The sequence below is a fragment of the Cynocephalus volans genome, chromosome 13 (genome assembly GCF_027409185.1).
Source record: "Cynocephalus volans isolate mCynVol1 chromosome 13, mCynVol1.pri, whole genome shotgun sequence".
Classification (NCBI taxonomy): domain Eukaryota; kingdom Metazoa; phylum Chordata; class Mammalia; order Dermoptera; family Cynocephalidae; genus Cynocephalus; species Cynocephalus volans.
The window spans coordinates 109,493,947-109,514,543 of NC_084472.1; the positions used below are offsets into that span (position 1 = coordinate 109,493,947).

Consider the following 20,597-nt stretch of genomic DNA (forward strand, 5'->3'; position numbering starts at 1 on the left):
GCCCGGCGTTCCGGCGCCAGCCCCGAGGGGCCGCAGGCTCCGCCCCGTCTCGCCCCGGCTGGGGGAAAGGCCGCGGCGGGGACATGCCGTGCGCCCCTCAGCGAACGCCGGAGAGCGCGAAGGGCGGCGGCGGGGCTGACAGGTGAGACCCCGCGGCTGGGCCGACGAGGTCCGACTGCGGCGCGGCTGGACGCGCTGCGGGACGCTGATGCCGGGGGCGCGGGAGGCGCGGAGCCCGCAGCAGGGGCGAGGGGGCTGGGAGGACCGGCCGGCGTTGGGTGGCTTCGGTTCCCGGGAAGCGGCCGGGACTCCCCTGGGCTCGACTGCGCCCCGGGGCACCGGGAGATTCTCGTTCCACTGGTGGCTCCGCTTCCCTCTGCCGGGGCTGGAGGCGGGAGGCGACGAGACCCCGAGCTCCGAAGCCCCGGAGCCGGGCCGCCGGCCTGGGGTCGTGGGGAGAAGGAACAGGCCCGGGTGGCTGAGGTAAATTGGAGCTGAGAGAAAGGATGACGGGCCGGAAGCCTGGCGAGCGTCGGCGCACAGGACGGCCGCCGTTCGCCGTCCGCTTTCTCGCGCCCCACGTAGGCGCTCACGAGTGTGCTCTCGGGTCCGCAGGGCTCGTCGTTGCCGAGGGCTGAGGGCTGAAGAGATGGAAGCACGTAGGTCAGAGCGGTCTTTGAGGGAAGTCACTCGTTTTCACCTCAGACGTGGACGGGATGAATGGCTGTGCGCGTGCGCACAGTGGTCCCAGGCAGGGGGTCCCAGAGTTTGTACCTCAGCCCCGAATTGAGCAAGTTCTAGGATCTGTGGAAATGATGGGTTCCTACGTGGGTAGTTTTATTTTCTGTGTTCTGAGATTGCACCAGTCCCGTAAATATGCAGTGAGAGGGGCCTGCGACCTAAAACCCGGGACGCAGAATACTGAGTGGGTTGGAGTAAATTTTCTTCTTTTGGTACGAGGTTTAGATTGAAAATTGGGGTAAAATGTTTGGTTGCAATCAAGTTTTGACCCTGTGTTTCTTGTGATTCTGGCTTTGTTTTATAACCTATTGTCTGAGTAGAAACATGCAGTTTTCTGAGAGAACTCGGAGCTCAGTGCAAAACCGTTGATGTGATAGAAGCACTTTGTCTAAAGCTCCTCCTCCCAAATCCAGCTGTTAATTGATTTTTATTCTCAATTATGTAGCCTCCTTACATGGTTTTGGGGGCTTTGTTTTTGTTTTTGTTTTCAGAAATGACTCCTTAAAATGACCAGGGGTGTGTGTGTGTGTGTGTGTGTACAATTACACTGTTAATAGACGAAAAATCATTTTCCTGATGGTTTTCTTGTATCTTGTTTTTTAGAGAGGGAAATGTCATCCGTGGAATCACACCAGGAACAGTTGTCTCAGTCAGATCCATCCTCATCATCAAACTCATGTAGTTCCTTTGAGTTAATAGACATGGATGCTGGCAGCCTGTATGAACCAGTTTCTCCGCATTGGTTTTATTGTAAGATAATAGATTCTAAGGAGACATGGATCCCTTTCAGCTCTGAGGATTCACAGCTGCTGGAAGAGGCCTACGGCTCTGGTAGGGCTAAAACGATGACTTGTAATAGACGCAGCCTTGCATCTCTCTCAAACTATAATATAATGGTCCTTATAGTGAGTGCTATTAAAAATAAATTTTGGGGGCTGGCCAGTTAGCTCAGTTGATTAGAAGGCAGTGTTGGAAACACCAAAGTCATGAGTTTGGATTCCCCCAGCCACCTTCCCCCCCACCAAAAAAACTTTTTAGGTTTTTCTAGTTAAGTAATTTCTCCCAGCATTTTGTATAGAAGTTCTGTATTAGTACCCAGCCAATTTATAATATTCAAGAATTTGGCCTGTATTTCAAAAACAGCATCTATTGTAATTTCTGCATAGTTACCCAATAATATTTTTTATGTTCTAACTTATGTTTTGGTTTTTGTTTATAAAGAGTGTATCTAGGGTGGGGTGTTACATTGCAGAACAATGAACTCTAACTTGTTAATTACTTTTTCTTCTTTTATGAAACAAGAATGGTGCAAGTTATATCATCATGGTGGTCATTAATTTACCTTTGGTTCCTCAAGCAAAAAATTCAGAAAAATCTTGCATACTTTTTCTTGAAGGTACTATAATAGTCCCCCCTTATCCAAGGAGGATATATTCCAAAACCCCCAGTGGATGCCTGAAGCCCCAAATAGTACTGACACTATATATACTATGTTTTTTCCTACACATACATACCTATGATAAAGTTCATTTTAAAAATTGACTGTCACAGTAAGAGATTAACAACAATAACTAATAATAGAATAGAAAAATTATTATAATATGAGGGGTCTTCAAAAAGTTAATGGAAAGATTTGTATTATCTTTAATCCCATTTTTTTTTTTTTTTTTTTTTGATCGGTAAGGGGATCGCAACCCTCGGCACGGTGTGGTCTGCACCACGCTCAGCCAGTGAGCGCACAGGCCATCCCTATATAGGATCCGAACCCGCGGCGGGAGCATTGCTGCGCTCCCAGAGCCGCACTCTCCCGAGTGCGCCACGGGCTCGGCCCTTTCCACAAACTTTTTGAAGTACCCTGGAATACTATAACAAAAGTTATGTGAATGTATTGTCTCTCTCGCTCGCCCTTTCTTTTTCTCAAAATATCTTATTGTACTGTACTCATCTATTTTTGGGATAGAGGTTGACTGTGAGTAACTGAAACCATGAAAAGTGAAACTGTGGATAAAGCAAACTACTGTATTATCTTTCCTCAGGAAAAAAACAAAACTGTTTGCGTAGTATTTTTTTCATGTTTCATTAAAACCAAGGATGGTTTTGATGGTTGTAATATAGTTAGTGAGAAAGATATGAATTATATTCCATTTTGTTTAATGTTTAGCCAAGTAGAAACTGTTCATCCATGTGTTTCATAACATTATTTGGGGTGTAACTTGAGATTGTATTTTGGGAGACTTATTTTGAATAAAATTTTTCCTTTCCAATCCTTAATAGGAAAAGATTGTAATGGGAGAGTTGTGCCCACTGATGGGGGTAGATATGATGTTCATTTGAGGGAGAGGATGCGGTATGCTGTATACTGGGATGAACTAGCATCAGAAGTGAGACGATGTACCTGGTTTTACAAGGGAGACAAAGACAATAAATATGTTCCCTACTCAGAGAGCTTCAGCCAAGTTTTAGAGGTATTCCTTTGACCTTTTTTTACTCATCATTTTCTTCATTTTTTCCTTCTTATTTAATAATCTTTTCTTCCTCTTGTGACTTATTTTGTGATATCCAGAAAGAATTTGGTTCTATCTGCATGTCATTTTATGGCATTTCTTTTTGCAAGTTAGTTTCAGGATAAAGTAGTTTTATTTTCAGATTTTGAAGTACTGTGGAATCTATATTATGCCTTTTAATTTAGATTTTCTTTTTTTTCCTAATGGAAAAATATTTAAACTATTTAATATTTAAATATTTAATGCTTAATATTTAATATATACACTATGACCACAGGATTGGTCTTTTTCTACTTTTATTTTTCTTGCTCTGAAAACTGAGATTTGTTTTTTTTAGTTGGATAGAACATTAATATTATTGACAGAAATACATTTGAAATATTTTTGAAATACTTCAAAAGTTTGTGGAAAATAGAATTGTAAGATAATATAAATCTTTCTGTGAACTTTTTGAAAGTACCCTCGCATATAAAAATGTGAATAGCGATTATCTAGTCTAGATGATGGAATTAGGAGTAATTTTTTTTTTGTCCTGTGCTATTATCTGTTGTAGTTTTAAAAGAATATTAAAATAAATTTGATAAATTAGACTACGATATTCTTACTGAAACTTGTTAATCTAGTAGTATTCTTGTGAATAATTCAGTTTTAAAAGAAAAGCTGTTAGAGAAACCTAATAAAATGTATGTATGTGTGGTTTTTTTGTTTTGTTTTTTAAGGAGACTTACATGCTTGCTGTAACTCTGGATGAATGGAAGAAGAAACTGGAGTCTCCCAACAGAGAAATTATTATATTACACAATCCAAAGGTAAAGCTAATTAAAGCATTTCTCTCATATTGGAATTAAAGGTTAATTGCACTACTAAGAAGAACTTAATTTTTTTTTTCCTGTATGGACTCTACATAGGATAATCTTTGCAAATTTTATATTCAGTTCACATTCATGAAACTTAAAACTTGTAGCCACTACTGTTATTTATCCTACTTGGCTTATACAAAAGAATTTTTTTTTTTTTTTTTTTGTGACCGGTAAGGGGATCATAACCCTTGGCTTGGTGTCGCCCGCACCGCGCTCAGTCAGTGAGCGCACCGGCCATCCCTATATAGGATCCGAACCCGCAGCCTCGGCGCTCCCAGCGCCGCACTCAACCGAGTGAGCCACAGGGTCGGCCCTACAAAAGAATTTTTGTAGGGATAATTATGTCGCTTTAGATGAATAAAATCACCAACATATTAGCATATCTTCCATTTGTGGGGTATTGTTGAAAGATCTGTTAGCCTAATGTATTTTCAGGGTTCTCATTTCAAGCTGTAGGAATTGCATAATGAAGCTGCAGTTGAGATTTGACGATATGTTATGAAAGACATGTACTTCAAAATTTACTATGTAGAGATGACTATAATGTAAAACATCTTTATTCTGATTTTTTTAATTTAAGCTCATGGTACATTACCAGCCAGTTGCAGGGTCTGATGAATGGGGTTCGACACCCACTGAGCAGGGTCGACCAAGAACAGTAAAGAGAGGGGTTGAGAACATCTCTGTTGACATTCATTGTGGTAATGTTAATCATTTATTTTTTCTTGTCTTCTGATACACTTATTTGCTTATTCCTTAAATTGTGAACTTTTTCTGTGGATTTGGATTACCTCAAGGCTTAAAAATGATGTTTACTCATACGGGCATATTCCAAGTTAAGATTAGCATCACTTCATCTATTAAGAATCTTAATAGATGTAAAAATCTCTTTTAAAGCTAAATACATATGGTCAGATGGGTAAAATTTGGCTGTAGTAATCGGGAGGTCACTAAATGCAGATTAATTTATTTAGTCCTAATATTAAAAAGTGCGATTCAACCTGATTGACTAGAAATATATTCCTGCTAACTCCTGTCCTTGAAGATTTTCAGCTAAGGAAAACTACTTTTCTGTAGTAGTTTTGTTTATCCATTGCTAACTAGCTAGGATCGCTTATGGTTGGTTTTATAATATATTTAACTGGATTCCTTTTATCTTGTGTAGGAGATGACTTGTCTCTTGGACAAAATCTTAGATTTACTGTAATTTAAAAAGATGAGTTTAAGTTTTCAGGCTTTAAAAACATACCAGATATCATTAGGACAATTGATGAAAATGGAATATTAGATAAAAGTATTCTATCAATGTTAAATTGCCTGGATTCAATAACCGTACTGTGGTTATGTAAGAGAATATTCTTAGGAGATACACACTAAAATATTAAAGGGTTAAAGAGATATGGCGTATGCAGCCTAATGATGTATGCAAATTGCTCCTAAATGGTTCAGAAAAATAAATGCATGTACGTACAGAGAGAGAGAGAGAAGAATAAAACAAATGTGGTAATTGTTAAAAAGTTGAATCTGTGTAAAAAGTATATGGGAATTTCTGTTATTATTCCTTCTAGTTTTCTTTAAGTTTGCAGTTACTTAAAAACTTTTTAAAACCTGAAAAATTTTTCACAGACTTATTTAAAGATAAATTCAAAACAAAGTATAATCAATGTATTTTTACTACATAGTTAAATATTATGTCTTTTAAGTTGTCTGTTTGTATTTTGACTTGCTCATATTTGTTATAAGGTTGCACTCTAATCTGCTGAGCTAATTGGCCAGCCCTAACTTGTTCATATTTGTTACCTGTTTATTGTGAATGTTTGATTTTAGAATATGACTTATTACATATCTTTTTTCTTTTATTTATAGGGGAGCCTTTACAAATAGATCACCTGATTTTTGTAGTCCATGGGATTGGACCAGCCTGCGACCTTCGCTTTCGAAGCATTGTACAGTGTGGTAGGTTTACAAAGGATATAAGATTAGAGCATTTAAGGAGAGTATTAGTCATTGCTTCTGTGAGCTGAGAATGAAGCATTGTATTTGGTCTGTTGTCTTAGCTGCGTAATAAGATTTGGAGAGCTAAAGACAGGTGGCAAGGTATAGTAAAGCTTCTCAGCTTAGAACTAAAGTGCTGGTAATTTCCTGGGGCTAGTAGTTTATACTATTAACCAATAATTCTTGAGTGAACAATCCCTTAATCCCTATAAAAGTGTTTTATGATGTTATGGTTCTGTTTCTAACCATTCTAAATTTAAAGGGAATCATAAAGATGATGTAGAGTTTAAATGAATAGCAGAAGCTTCAGTCATTTTTATAATACTGATTGAAAATTTTAAGTCATTAGTGTAACTTGACTTGGAAAGGTAATGTCCTCTAAAACTTATAGTACTCAAAGCCTAATTGCTCCAATTAGGGAGTCTTACTCTACTGGCTAATGTTTCTAAGTATAAACTAGAATTGTATTTTGGAAGGTTAAGATCGATGTGATACAAATTTCAAACAGCAGTGTATTTTTTTAATCTAAAATATTAGGAGGTTGTATTAGTCCATTTCGGTTGCTTTTAACAATACCTGTAACTGGGTCATTTATGAAGAAGTAAATTTTATTTCTTGCAGTTTTGGAGGCTGGGAAGTCCATGGCTCAGGGGGCACATCTGGTGAAGGCCTTCTTGGTGGGAACTCTCTAGAGGGTCCTATGGCAACCAAGGTACATGGTGAGAAAGGGCTGAGCAAGAGAGTGCTAACCTGCTCACTCGCTGTCCTTATAGAGCCATCAGAATTGTGCCCATTACTCCATGAGTGGATCAATCCATGCACAGCCCTCATAATCTAATCACCTCTTAAAGGCCCCACTTTTCAAATACCATAATTGGATTTCCCACCCTCTTAGCACTGTTACTATGGGGGGTCAAGTTTCCAACACAAGAACTGTTGGGGGACACATTCGACCCATAGCAGTGGTAGTGGTTTATAAGAACCAGAAAGTTAGCATAGGAACCTCTCTGCAAGACCAACTGACATAAAATCATGTGATTTTTTTTTTTTATTGAAATAGTTTTCACACCACGTAAGTTTTGAAGTTAGCTTTTCTTTTGACAAAATGTTTTGTATGGTAAAAGCATGTTCTACATTAAAGGATCTTTTTTTATATGCACTAATAATTTTTCCTGAATTTCTCTTTACTGTTTTTCATTCAGAAGTAAAGTAAAATACATCTGTTGTAAGCAGATGTATTTGGAGTAATTATATGATTTGTTGCATCCTAATTCTGCAGATTCTTTGCTTCACTGTTAATTTTCTTTTCCAGTTAATGATTTTCGCAGTGTTTCCTTGAACTTGATACAGACGCATTTTAAGAAAGCCCAGGAAAATCAGCAGATTGGGAGGGTAGAATTTCTTCCAGTCAACTGGCACAGTCCTTTGCATTCTACTGGTGTGGATGTGTGAGTAATAACTTATACCTTTGAGTTGTTAACTGTGATTGTAATATGTTTTCTAATTGTCAGTATGTTTAGGGACACTTCTGCTATAGCCAATTGTATATTTAAAATTTCTTAGAGATACATTATTAAATGCTGATCAGTGCCTTGGTTTAACTTGCCCTGGTTAGGAGTAAAGAGCTGTGTGTATCTTCAGTATGTTTTACTGGCTCACTAGTATTTACTATTACTGTTTCATTACTTCTCTAGCATTAAAGCCAAACGTTTGCTTCCCATAGTGTATAAGCATTTCCATCTTTCGATGTAAAAAGTCATTCATACTCCAAGGTGTACAAAGTATTTTTTTCCTTTTGTGATCATGTTTAAATAATATTCATCCAAATTTAGCAAAAAGGGGAGGAAATCCCCAAACGTTAAATATTTATAACTTGAGGTATAATTGGTACCATGGGTGTGTGTGTGTGTGCGTGTGTGTCTGCGCGTGTGCGTGTGCGCGTGTGCGTGTGTGTGCGCGCACACGCGCGTGCGCGTCTGCTTGGTATAGGGATTGAACCTTAGTGTTATCAGCACCATGCTGTAACCAACTGACCTAACTGGCCAGCCCAATGCAATGCCCTTTTTTTTTTTTTAAAAAAAAGATGACAGGTAAGGGGATCTTAACCCTTGGTGTTGTCAGCACCATGCTCTCTCAAGTGAGCTAATCGGCCATCCCTATATAGGGATCCGAACCCGTGGCCTTGGTGTTATCAGCACCACACTCTCCCAAGAGAGCCCCAGGCCAGCCCCCAATACAATGCCTTTTAAGTGATGGCTTTCTTACGGTATATGTCCCATAGTTTTGTTTATAAAGTTTATGGTAATGTCAGAGAAGGTTGCCTCACATTGTGGATATCCAGCTATGGGCTCTCCAAAAAGAAGTGTGTTCATAATATAGTTCTCGAAAAGAGCTAGGAAATGCTTCTCTGGAAGATAAAGGAAGTAGTCAGCATTGTTTCATGCTGGTCTTGGAAATGGCTTTTTTGATTCTGTGTCTTTCAGTTCTTAACACATTGTGATTAGAATATGTTCCATGTGCCAAACGTTCCACTGTAGTGTTGCTTTTATTAGGTACGGAGTCTACATTCTTTAATATTTTAGCTGATGCTAAGAGGTTAGTGAGGGCACATAGCCCTCTCTGAACTGCAGAAGCTGTTGAATATTAGAGGAATCTTTCTGGAAATTTAAGGAAGATTTACCTGGAAGTTGATTTAGACTATGTCGCCATGATCTTCCTTTGCTAAATATGAGTTCTGTTTGCTATTGGCATCTGGCATTCTCACCTTTTCCTGCTTTTAGAAATTCTGCACTGAGAGAAAGAGAGCTGATTCTTTATCATTTGACTTGTGATCAAAAGACCTTAATGCTGAGAATTCTAAGAAAAGCCTTTTGTATCTTTTTTCTTTTTAAGAAAACTTTTTATTATAGAGAATTTTGTACATATTAGTATATTTAATGAATCTTCATGTACTGACTGTCTAACCCCAACAAGCCTCAACACATGGCCGGTTCTGCTCCATCCATATATCTTCACACCTCAGCCCACTGTCCCTCCTTCCACCATATTATTTCTGCATCAAATCTTAGACATCCTATCAGTTCACCTGTAAATGTTGCAGTGTGTATATTTTGAGGGATTTAAAAATATATATAATCATAACACCATTACCACGCCTACAAAATTCTTAATATCATGTCACTGAAATTTCCACTTGTCTAGTAAATGTTATGATTTGTATATATGTATATATACATACACAAATGTACACACACACACATTTTAAACTGTATTCCAAATAAAGTCCGTACATTGCAGTTAGTTGGTATGTCTTTTAAGTTTCTCTTAATCATCTCTCCATTTAGATCCATTATGTTCTTGCAGTTTATATGTTGAAGAAACTGGGTTGTCTGGCTTGTGGGGTTTCTTACTCTGAATTTCACTGACCACATCCCTTTGGCTTCATTAAACGTGTTCCTTTTGTCCCTTGATTTTCAATGGATATCATTAAACATCTCGTGTATCATTAAATGTCTAAGCTTCAAGGCTAAGCTAGACAATAACTTAGAGGTGGCTGTGGAATGTATTTAGGTTTCCTACCTAAAATATCTTTCCTTTTTTCAGAGATCTGCAACGAATAACTCTGCCCAGCATTAACCGCCTCAGGCACTTCACCAATGACACAATTCTGGATGTCTTCTTCTACAATAGCCCCACCTACTGTCAGACTATTGTGGACACAGTTGCTTCTGAAATGAACCGAATATACACACTTTTTCTGCAGAGGAACCCTGATTTCAAAGGGGGTGTATCCATTGCTGGTCATAGTTTAGGTAACAAATGAATTCTCTGTGACCAGAGAGGACTATCATATTTTAAGGACACCTGTTTTTGAAGTACAGTGTTTTTGATCAGTATCAGATTCAAAGGTCTAGAAGTGGTCTGTGATGAAGAATTTGGAAGGGGTTGGAAGGGTGGTGGTAAATTGGAAGGAAAGACTCCCTGCTGTATAGATTTGCTTACATGTATAATTGGCTTATTACTTTTTTGTGTAACAGACAGCCATTTAGTGCTAATGCTTAGAAATTGTCCCTTCTTTCTTCTATTTTACTTTTAGGTTCGCTTATATTGTTTGATATCCTAACAAATCAGAAAGATTCTTTGGGGGATATTGACAGTGAAAAGGTAATTTAGATGTTCAGATAGGATCTCTTGCAGTATTATTTAGTAAGGATTTTTAGATTTTAGACTTTTTTGTTTTTAGCTGAGTTTAGTGTCATGCTATGACATTAAATTTACATTTATTTTAATTTTAACAGACTTGTAATTGTCTGTCATTCTTGGATAATAGAAGCAAGATAGTAATATACTTCCTCTAATAATTGCCATATTCTAAAGCAGTCATAGGTGTCTTATTTTCCTTTATAAATATGCCAAGTGATCTAATAATAGTATAATTCTATTAATAGTAATAGAATTATAGAATCATTGAGCTAAATGGAGTTTACATATGAGGAAATGAAGAATGAATTGGATGCAAATTGATATGAATTATAGAAATTCTGTTTGAAAGCAATGGGGGGACTTGATGCTTAAACATATCTTTTAGTAAAACAAGGTACTGTGAACATGTATCATATATAGTATTGATTTGGTACTTACCATATACTATGTTGTATTTTTTTCTCTTTTTATTTAAGTGTTCTATATCTCCTGTTGGTTCATGAGTTCTTCCAGGGCAAGGGCTTTGTTTTAGACTGTTTTATTTCTGAAGCACTGTTTCCCCAATAAGAGCTCATTAAATGTTTGTTGATGATGAAGAATGTTTTGATAATCATCCATTTATTTATTCATTGAAAAACATGTTTTCAACTAAAGTTGCGAAAACTTGGAGATCAGTAATCTCTTCATATATATTTTATGTTACATTTATATAAAGTTAGGATTTCACTGTGGAACTCTTATATAATACATTTTTTTAGTGCAAAATAGTATTAATAAAGGAGACACTAACTGAATTCTGGGAGTATGAACTTTATGATTTTAATTTTAGGATTCCCCAAATATTGTTATGGATCAAGGAGATACACCAACGCTAGAGGAAGATTTGAAGAAACTTCAACTCTGTGAATTCTATAATATCTTTGAGAAGGAGAAAGTAGATAAGGAAGCTCTGGTAAAAATAACCTTTTTAAACTTTATGCCAAACCATTTTCAGTATTTTTGTTGTTTATCTTCATCATGTTTACTAACAGCCTGCCCTATAGAGGCTTTCTAAACATAAATACTTTGTTATCATTAATAATGTTCTTTAGCATTATTTGTTTGCTTCTTATCATATAAAGTGATCTTTGTGTTGTGAGAGTTCAAAGTTCAGATGAGCCATATTGATATTCATATAGCAGTGGAGCAAAAACCAAACAGCACAGCTCAGAGAAAACATGAGGGTAAGAACAAACCCCTAAATGATCACAAACTATACCAACTCGTATTTTCTGTTACACTCTCTAGAGCTCCACTACTGCTACTTGTTTATTTGTTTATATTTTTTCTCACTTCTGTTGTGCTTTTTTTCTGGTTTATGATACATTTATTCATCTAACAGATATTTCTGAAATACTGTGATCAGGCATACTATACCAAGTACTGAAGATAGTGGTAAATAAGACGTATATGGTCCCTGATTTCAAAATGTTTATTGTTTATTCGGGAAGACACACATTAAATAACCACAGACATAATCATTACAATTATAAGTACTTAGTAGAAAAAGTACATAGTGATATAAGAATGCATGATAGGATAAACTAACGTAGACTGAGAGGGTGAAGGAACCTTCGTTAATAAGGTGAGCGGCACTTAAGTTGAGATCTTGATTGTCAGTCTGTTCCAGACTTCTGTGTTTGCTGTGTGTTCTCACTGCTTTTGTCCATGAGAAGGAGTATAATCCTCAGGAAGGTGACATCTGAGTGAGCATGAGAATCAGAGTTTTCTGTTATGAAGCCATTAGGTGCCCAACTGTTCCATGTTTTTGTTTGTTTTGACAGTAATACAGTGTTATCTGTATTACTGTAACATTGATACTGTAGTATCGATACTTTGTACTCTTCTTTGGACTGCTGTGTGAATTAAATAGGCTTTCCTTCTTGAAGTTACTGATGTTATTTATACCATTACAGAGTGAGAGCGACATAAGGCACACAGAGTGCCTAGGTCTTATTTCTCTCAGGGGACTGGACATTTCACTGACCTTATTTTGCCTAGAAGTAATAAAGATATTTGGTTTTCTGTGCCTAGGCTTTATGTACAGACAGAGATCTTAAGGAAATGGGAATTCCCTTAGGACCAAGAAAGAAGATATTAAACTATTTCAGGACCAGAAAAAATTCAATGGTATGCACCTAGTATAGCTTGTCGGATTAAGCAATTCTTTGATGTCCGTGATATATCCTTGTGCTTTGAGGATAGTTACTCTGGGAAGCTAAGCAGTTTTGATAGTTGATGTATGGCTGTCTTTTTAGAAATCAAACACATTTTCTTTATTCATATCCTTAAAAATGTTATTAGCTTCAGAAGTCTTATCTCTCAACTCTTCCTACCGTTCACTTTTTTCTTTTTTCTTTTTATAACAGCTTTATTGAAATGTAATTCATATCACATACCATGAAATTTACCCTTTTAAAGTATAAAATTCAGTGGTTTTTAGTATATTCACAGTTGTGTAATCATCACAACTATCTAACTCCAGAACGTTTCCATCGCCCCCAGAACAAATCCCATCCCCATTTGCAGTCACTCCCCACTGTTCCCTGCCCCCAGCCTCTCTCGACCACTGATCTTCTTTCTGTCTGTATGGATTGGCTTATTTCAGACATTCGATATAAATGGAATCATACAATGTATTGCCTTGAGTGGCTTCTTTCACTTAGAATAATCTTCTTAAGGTTTATCCATATTGTAAAAGTACTTCCACATTTAGTTTTTCTGGCCACTGAATTTCTTTCCATATTTTAGTAGTTAATTCTTTTCCAACTTTTTAGCAGGTTCTTTTTTTTACTTTTTATTTTTTTGGTGGTTGGCTGGTACAGGGATCCAAAACTGTGACCTCAGCAGATTCTTTTTTTTTTTTTTTAAATAGATGACCAGTAAGGGGATCCTAACCCTTGACTTGGTGTTGTCAGCACCACACTCTCCCAAGTGAGCTAACCGGCCATCCCTATATAGGGATCCGAACCCGTGGCCTTGGTGTTATCAGCACTGCACTCTCCCAAGTGAGCCACGGGCTGGCCCTAGCAGGTTCTTTTTTAAGAACTATTTCTGGCCTGGTATCTGTATTATATTCTTTACCATAGAGACATCCTGTTTGCCTTCATTACAAAGGCACAGCATGTCACAGAACTCCTTAGCAGTCCTATACAATTCTTCCCACAGTGCTCTGCTATTGTTTTCTCTCATGATGGTTGCCTGTATTTCAGCTGCTACCCAAGTGACTGTGTACAACTTTCGTTGTAGAGACTATCTAATTCATAATTTGAGGCTATTGTTGTTTTCATCAGCGTTATCTTGTTTTCTAATGGACTGTTCCTAGAATCATTGGCTACCATTTTAACACTTTCCAAAGCATCCTTTCAAATCAGTAGAAAGCTATAATCCTTTGGCCATTTTTACTATATAGTACCTTTTCCTAATTAATTTTTATTCTTTAGGGTATTAATAGATCAACCCTGCAGTCAGCTTCAGGGGTGAAAATCCCCAAAGAATCTGAGTTCTGCAGTAGTAATGATGATACTAGAAATGATGAATATCTGGATGTTGGCATTGGGCAGGTAACAATGCTAATTCGCTTTGGTCATTTTACTGCCTGCCATTGGTATGGTAGGAACAGATGTAACTTTTCTTATTAATGAAAGGTGCTTTTATTTCCTCCTTCCAGGTGTCTGTAAAATACCCCCAGCTCATCTATAAACCAGAAATATTTTTTGCCTTTGGATCTCCCATTGGAATGTTCCTGACTGTTCGAGGACTAAAAAGAATTGATCCCAATTACAAATTTCCAACATGCAAGGGTTTCTTCAATATTTATCACCCTGTAAGCATTGTGCAGCTGTTGGTGGATTTATCTGAATATTAGGGCTTATAGGTAAAGAGTATATGATTTTCTGTTGTGTTGATTTTTTTTTTCTATCCTATTTTCTATTAATAAGATGATTAATAGTACTATTGATCTGGAAGCGAGGGGGCAGAACAACTCTACATTACTAAAATGATCTTGTAATTATTATCGCCTAAGATATACAGTTCTCAGACTGTCTTTCTTCAGCAGTGGTAAATGTAGCTATTATTTTTGCTATGTAGTTTGATCCTGTGGCATATAGGATTGAACCAATGGTTGTCCCAGGAGTGGAATTTGAGCCAATGCTGATCCCACATCATAAAGGCAGGAAGCGGATGCATTTAGGTAAGTCTGATTATAAAACTTGATAATTCCAGACTTTCCAGCCAGTGCAAACTGAATGAACCTCATTCACTGTTTTGCTGTGTTGTGCCTTCAACTCTTCTAAACCATTTAACACTCTTTATTCATATGCGTTTCAGAACTGAGAGAGGGCTTGACAAGGATGAGTATGGACCTTAAGAACAACTTGCTAGGTTCATTGCGGATGGCTTGGAAGTCTTTCACCAGAGCTCCATACCCTGCCTTACAAGCTTCAGAAACTGCAGAAGAAACTGAAACAGAACCTGAATCAAGTTCAGAGAAGTGTAGTGGTAAGTGAACACTGTACACATTGATTACCTGCATTAGGCCAGATAAGAGGGACTCCACGTGTGGAGTTTTTATTCTCCCAGGGCCTTCTTACCTTTCCTTTTTTATTGTATAGAATGCATACTATGAGTTCTAATGGTCCTTTAGCTCTGCTAATCTTTTTTGTAATCTTAATAGCGGAAAAACTTTTACTTATGAGGAAAAATGTCAAGAGAAGCTGAGCATCTGATAACTAGGCATTAGAACATTTCCCACTTGGGAACTATGATGATATTCAGAGCCTATTCTCTAAAGTACCTTGCTTTTACAGGGGGAATGTGTGTATTTGTGGGTCAGTTTTATTTTCCTGGCTGGGTACTAGCTAGGATACTGTCCACTTAATTTTACAGTTAATATTGCATTCTTCTGCTTTAGTTTTTAACTTCTGAAGACCTCTATCAAAGGAATAGGTGATGAGATGTGTTGAGCAAAAGAAAAAAAGGGGGTTGTACAAAATTAGTGTGACAAGAGATTGAGAGGAGGAAGATGGGAGAGCGCTCTCTGAACAGAGAGCTCATCCTACGGTAAACTTGGAGTCTGAGAAGAAGAAACAGGAGAACCCTTGAGGCTGAAAGCTTTTAGATTCTAATTATGGTTCTTCTTATCCAGACGTTAACACAGAAGAGACCTCTGTGGCCGTTAAAGAAGAAGTCCCACCCATCAGAGTGGGAATGCTGAACGGAGGACAACGCATTGACTATGTGCTACAGGAGAAGCCAATTGAGAGTTTTAATGAATATTTATTTGCTTTACAAAGCCATCTGTGCTACTGGTAAGTGTTTTCGTTTATTTTTTTTGTTCAGTTGTTTCACAGATACTTGATATGTGTAGAAAAAGGAGGATAGGCCAGTGTTCATTTGGGATTGGAATGATTTTTTATTTAGCCAATTGCAAAATAGCACAATCATGTCATTTAAAGAAATCTGGTTTAAACATGTTTGGGTTTTTTTGGTGCTGGCTGGTTTGGGGATCTGAACCCTTGACATTGGTGTTACAACACCACACTCTAACCACCTGCGCTAACTGGCCAGCCTTGTATTTTGCAGTTGGGTAGAGCGTGGGACTAATGATGCCAGCAACCACTGGTTCAACTATGGTCTTAAAAATGTGTCTTTTGGCAATTTGGATGCATGTGAATGAACTGGAACAAATACAGTACTATTGCTGAAAGTATTTTGAGAAACCTATTGGAAAGCATTTGCAGTAGTTAGATCAGAATTAACTATTATTAAATATAATTAATTACCTGATGGATTGTAGAATGGATTAATGGTGCTTATCAAAATTCATACAGTATGAATTTAATAATAATCTCTATATAATAAATACAATAGAGGCCATAATAATAAAATCAAAGTGCAATTCAGCAAAAGCAGTCTTATAAGGGGCCAAAATAATGCTCTTTAAGAATGACCTCTGCTGATTTGACTTGACAGAATATCTGAAAAAGGGGTTCTTTCAAAATTTCTGAGTGGGCAGTACATACATATGGTTTGACATTCAAAAAAAGACATATAATGAAAAGCTTCTTTTCCATTTTGTTCCATGCTAACTAGCCCCCCCCCCATGTGCAACTGACATGTGTTTCTTATAATTTCCTCTAGTGATCTATTTTATGTGTACATAATACAGATTTGAAGTGTGTGTGAATATATTATTTCCCTCCTTTTTAAAATATAAATAGTTTCATATAGGCATTATCTGTGCCTTGCTTTTTCTACTAGTATGTCTTGGAGGTTTTTTGTTTTTGTTTGTTTTTACCTAATATGTATAGACAGTTTCCTCATTCTTTTTTAGCTGTGTGGTATTCTACTATATGAATGTACCATAATTTATTTAATTATTCCTCTGCTGATGGACCGTTAGGTTTCTTTCCTTTTGTTCTCTATACACCTTGTTTGTGTCATTTCACCTACTCATGTAAGGTAAATATTTAGAAGTGAAATTGATGGCATAAAGGGTATATACCTTTGTAATATTTGATAAGTATTGCCAAATAGAGGTTGTACCTCTTTAAGCTCCTGCTATAGGAATGTGTGAGAGCATGTTTCCCCACAGCTTTTCTAACATGTTTTTATGAACTTTAAATCTTTGCCAATTTGTTGGGTGAAGAATGTACAGTAAACTGCACATATTTAAAGTGTACAACTTTGGTGAGTTTTGACATGTATACACCTGTGAAACCATTACCACAATCAAATTAATGAACATATTTATCACTCTCCAAAGTTTCCTTGTGTCCCTTTGTAATCTCTCCTTCTTTCTCCCCTCTCCCTTTTCTCCTCCCCCCAGTCTCCATGGAACCACTGATCTACTTCTGTCACTGTAAAGTAGTTTGCATATGACTTTTATTTGGAATCATACAATATATACTCTTTTTTTGCCTGGCTTTTTTTTTCTCAGCAGTTATTTTGAGATTCATCCACACTATGGATATCAGTAGTTTGTTCCTTTTTATTGCTGAGTAGTATTCCATTGTATGGATGTTCCACAATTTATCCACTTAGTTGTTGATGGACGTTTGGGTTGTTTCCAGTTTTTGGTTATTACAAATAAAGCTGCTAGGAACATTCATGTATAAGAATTTGTGTGGACATACTCTTTATTTTCTCTCGGGTAAATACGTAGGTGTGGAATGGCTGGGTGTCATATGGAAGAGTATCTTTAAAGAAACTGCCAGACAGTTTTGCTACTAGCAGTTTGCATTTCTGTCCGCAGTGTTTGAAAGTTCCAGTTGCTCCACATCCTCAACAACTCTTGATTACTCTCTTAGCTATTCTCAGTGGGTTGTAAGGGCACCTCATTGTGGTTTTAATTTGCATCTTTCTAATGACTAATGATATTGAGTGTTTTCCCAGATGTTTATTTGCCATACATTTTTTTTTTTTTTTTTTTTTTTTTTTAAATGACCGGTAAGGGGATCTTAACCCTTGACTTGGTGTTGTGAGCACCACGCTCAGCCAGTGAGCGAACCGGCCATCCGTATATGGGATCCGAACCCAGGGCCTTGGTGTTATCAGCACCGCACTCTCCCGAGTGAGCCACGGGCCGGCCCCATACATATTTTCTTTGGTGAAGAGTCTGTTCAAATATTTTGCCTATTTAAAAAATTTTAATTGTCTTAAGTTGTGAATCCTTTTCAGATACATTTTCTTTTTTTCAGGATGTGGTTTATTTTTTTTATCAGTGTTTGTTGAAGAGCAAAAGTTTATTTTGGTGAAGTCCAATTTATTGATGTTTGTGCCTTTTTAACATATTTAAGAAATCTCTGTCAAATACAGTCATTAAGATTTCTCCTGTGTTCTACAAGTTATATTGTTTTAGCCGTTATATTTATGTCTATGATCCACTTCGATTGAGTTAATTTTTTAATATGATGTGAGATAAGGATTGAGGTTCATTTTTTTACTTATAGCTACCCAGTTGTTTTAGCACCATTTGTTGAAAAGTTTATCCAGATGGAGTAATTATTGAATTGCCTTGGGACCATTTTGAAAATCAGTTGACCATACGTATGTGTATCTGTTTCTGGCCTCTCTATTCCATTGATCTGTTTGTCCATCTTTATGCCAATAAAACAATGTCTTGATCACTGTAGCTTTATATCTTGAAATCGGGTAGAAGGAATCTTCCAACTCTGTTCTCATTCAAAGTTACTTTGTTCGGGTGGGCTTTAGCTCAAGTGGTTACTTCCTCAAGCCAGACTTCAATCTGTCAAAGTTACTTTGTTTATTGTAGGTCTGTTGCGTTTCCATATATGTTCTAGAATCAGCTTAATTTCTACAAAGAAGTTTGCTGAGGCTTTGTGGTTGCTTTTTATCTATAGATCAGTTTTATCTATGGATCGATTTAGATTGCACTTTTCCATAGAGAATTGACATTTTAATAATATTGAGTCTTCAGATTCATAAACACAGTATCTCAGTTTATTTATGTCGTCTTAAATTTCTCAGAAATGTTTTGTAGTTTTCAACGTATATATTGTGCACACTATAACTTTAAATTTCATTCCTCCTATTATGAATAAGGTTTAGCATCACGACCTGTATTTAAGGGCCATTTTAATTTTCTTTTCTGGGAGTTATCTATACTCTTTACTCCCTTTTATGTTGGCCTTTTTGTGTTGATTAGTCTGCGATATGAGTTGCAAATACCTTTTCCCCAATTTGTCTTTTGACATTGGCTATACAGTAGTTTCCCGTTTTCTGTGGTTTCAATTACCTGTGGTCAACCACAGTCAGAAAATATTAAATGGAAAAATCCAGAAATAAATAATTCATAAGTTGTAAATTGCACGCTGTTCTGAGTAGCATGATGAAATCTCTAGCAGTCCCTCTTAATCCTGTCCAGGGTGTGAATCATCCGTTTGTCCAGTGACTAACACAGTAGGTGGTTAGTCACTTGGTAGCCCTCTTGATTGTCAGATTGACTGTGGTATATTGCAGTGCTTGTGTTCAAGTAACCCTTATTTTACTTCACAATGGCCCCAAAGCATTAAGTCTAGTGAGGCTGGCAATTTGGATATGCAAGAGAGAAGTTGTAAAGGCCTTTTTTTTTTTTTAAAGATGACCGGTAAGGGGATCTTAACCTTTGACTTGGTGTTGTCAGCACCACACTCACCCAGTGAGCTAACCGGCCATCCCTATATGGGATCCAAACCCGTGGCCTTGGTGTTACCAGCACCACACTCTCCCGAGTGAGCCACAGGCCAGCCGTAAAGGCCTTTCTTTAAGTGAAAAGGTGAAAGTTCTCAATTTAGTAAGGAAATAAAAAAAATCGTATGCTTGGGTTGCTAAGGTCTATGGTAATAACAAGTCTTCTATTCATGAAGTTATAAAGAAGGGAAAAAAAAGTTTGTGCTGGTTTTGCTGTCACACCTCAAATTGCAAAAGTTATGGCCACAGTACAGGCTAAGTGCTTAGTTAAGATGGAAAAGGCGTTAAATTTGTGGGTGGAAGACATGCACAGAAATGTGTTCTGATTGATCGCAATTGCGTTTGGTACAATCTGTGATTTCAGGCATCCACTGAGGCTCTTGGAATGTATCTCCTGTGGAAGAGGCAGGGGTGGGGTGGGGGGACTACTGTGTTGGTTTTTTGCTAAGCAGAAAATTTTGATTTTTATATGGTCATATTTTTTGATCTTTGCTGTTTGGTTTCTGGAATTTGTGTCATAGTTAGAAAGATCTTCCTTTACCTTCCAAAAAAAAATCCTTACTACAGTTTATTCTAATATTTTATAGTTTTCATTTTTATATGTAAATCTTTGATTCACTTCAAATTTATCTTAATATAAAATATAAGGTCATTTTTTTTTCCAGATGGCTATCCAGTTGTCTCAATACTATCAATAGATTTAATATTCTGACTTTTATTAAATTCCTCTACACAATTAGGACTATTTCTGAACCTCCTACTTTTTTTTATTGATCTGTTTATTTGTGCACTATTTTAATATCTGGTACAGCTAATTCCCCCTTGTTGGTATAGGAATTTCTTAAGCTGGGGTCTGTGTATGGAGTTTGTGGGAGATAAGTCTAAGAATCCAGTGACATTATATTTATAATTTTGGTTGTACATATACATATGATCTTTTCTGGGGAGAAAGCTATAGGTTTAATTAGATTCTCAAAGGGGGGGTGCATGACTCAAAAAATGTTAAACCACAGATCTAGAGGAGTGTGAGCCTTATATCTTTAGGCAGTCCTTCGGGAAT

At 37.2% G+C, this 20,597-nt stretch overlaps 1 protein-coding gene across 3 annotated transcripts in view; it reads left to right on the forward strand.

Moving 5' to 3' along the window:
- DDHD2 (DDHD domain containing 2) overlaps positions 1-20,597 on the forward strand; it is a 24,888-nt gene continuing 4,291 nt past the window's right edge. For 2 of the 3 annotated variants that reach the window (XM_063076506.1, XM_063076505.1), the window contains exons 1-16: positions 1-142; positions 1,345-1,572; positions 3,016-3,206; positions 3,965-4,054; positions 4,686-4,806; positions 5,972-6,061; positions 7,413-7,548; positions 9,704-9,912; positions 10,197-10,264; positions 11,133-11,255; positions 12,377-12,472; positions 13,786-13,905; positions 14,013-14,168; positions 14,435-14,537; positions 14,675-14,845; positions 15,492-15,654. In XM_063076506.1, coding sequence (XP_062932576.1) covers positions 1,353-1,572; positions 3,016-3,206; positions 3,965-4,054; positions 4,686-4,806; positions 5,972-6,061; positions 7,413-7,548; positions 9,704-9,912; positions 10,197-10,264; positions 11,133-11,255; positions 12,377-12,472; positions 13,786-13,905; positions 14,013-14,168; positions 14,435-14,537; positions 14,675-14,845; positions 15,492-15,654 — 2,057 coding nt within the window. In that variant the 5' untranslated portion in view covers positions 1-142; positions 1,345-1,352. Of the gene's footprint in view, positions 143-1,344; positions 1,573-3,015; positions 3,207-3,964; positions 4,055-4,685; positions 4,807-5,971; positions 6,062-7,412; positions 7,549-9,703; positions 9,913-10,196; positions 10,265-11,132; positions 11,256-12,376; positions 12,473-13,785; positions 13,906-14,012; positions 14,169-14,434; positions 14,538-14,674; positions 14,846-15,491; positions 15,655-20,597 lie in introns of those variants that run through there. The other variant, XM_063076507.1, reaches the window with a different exon arrangement.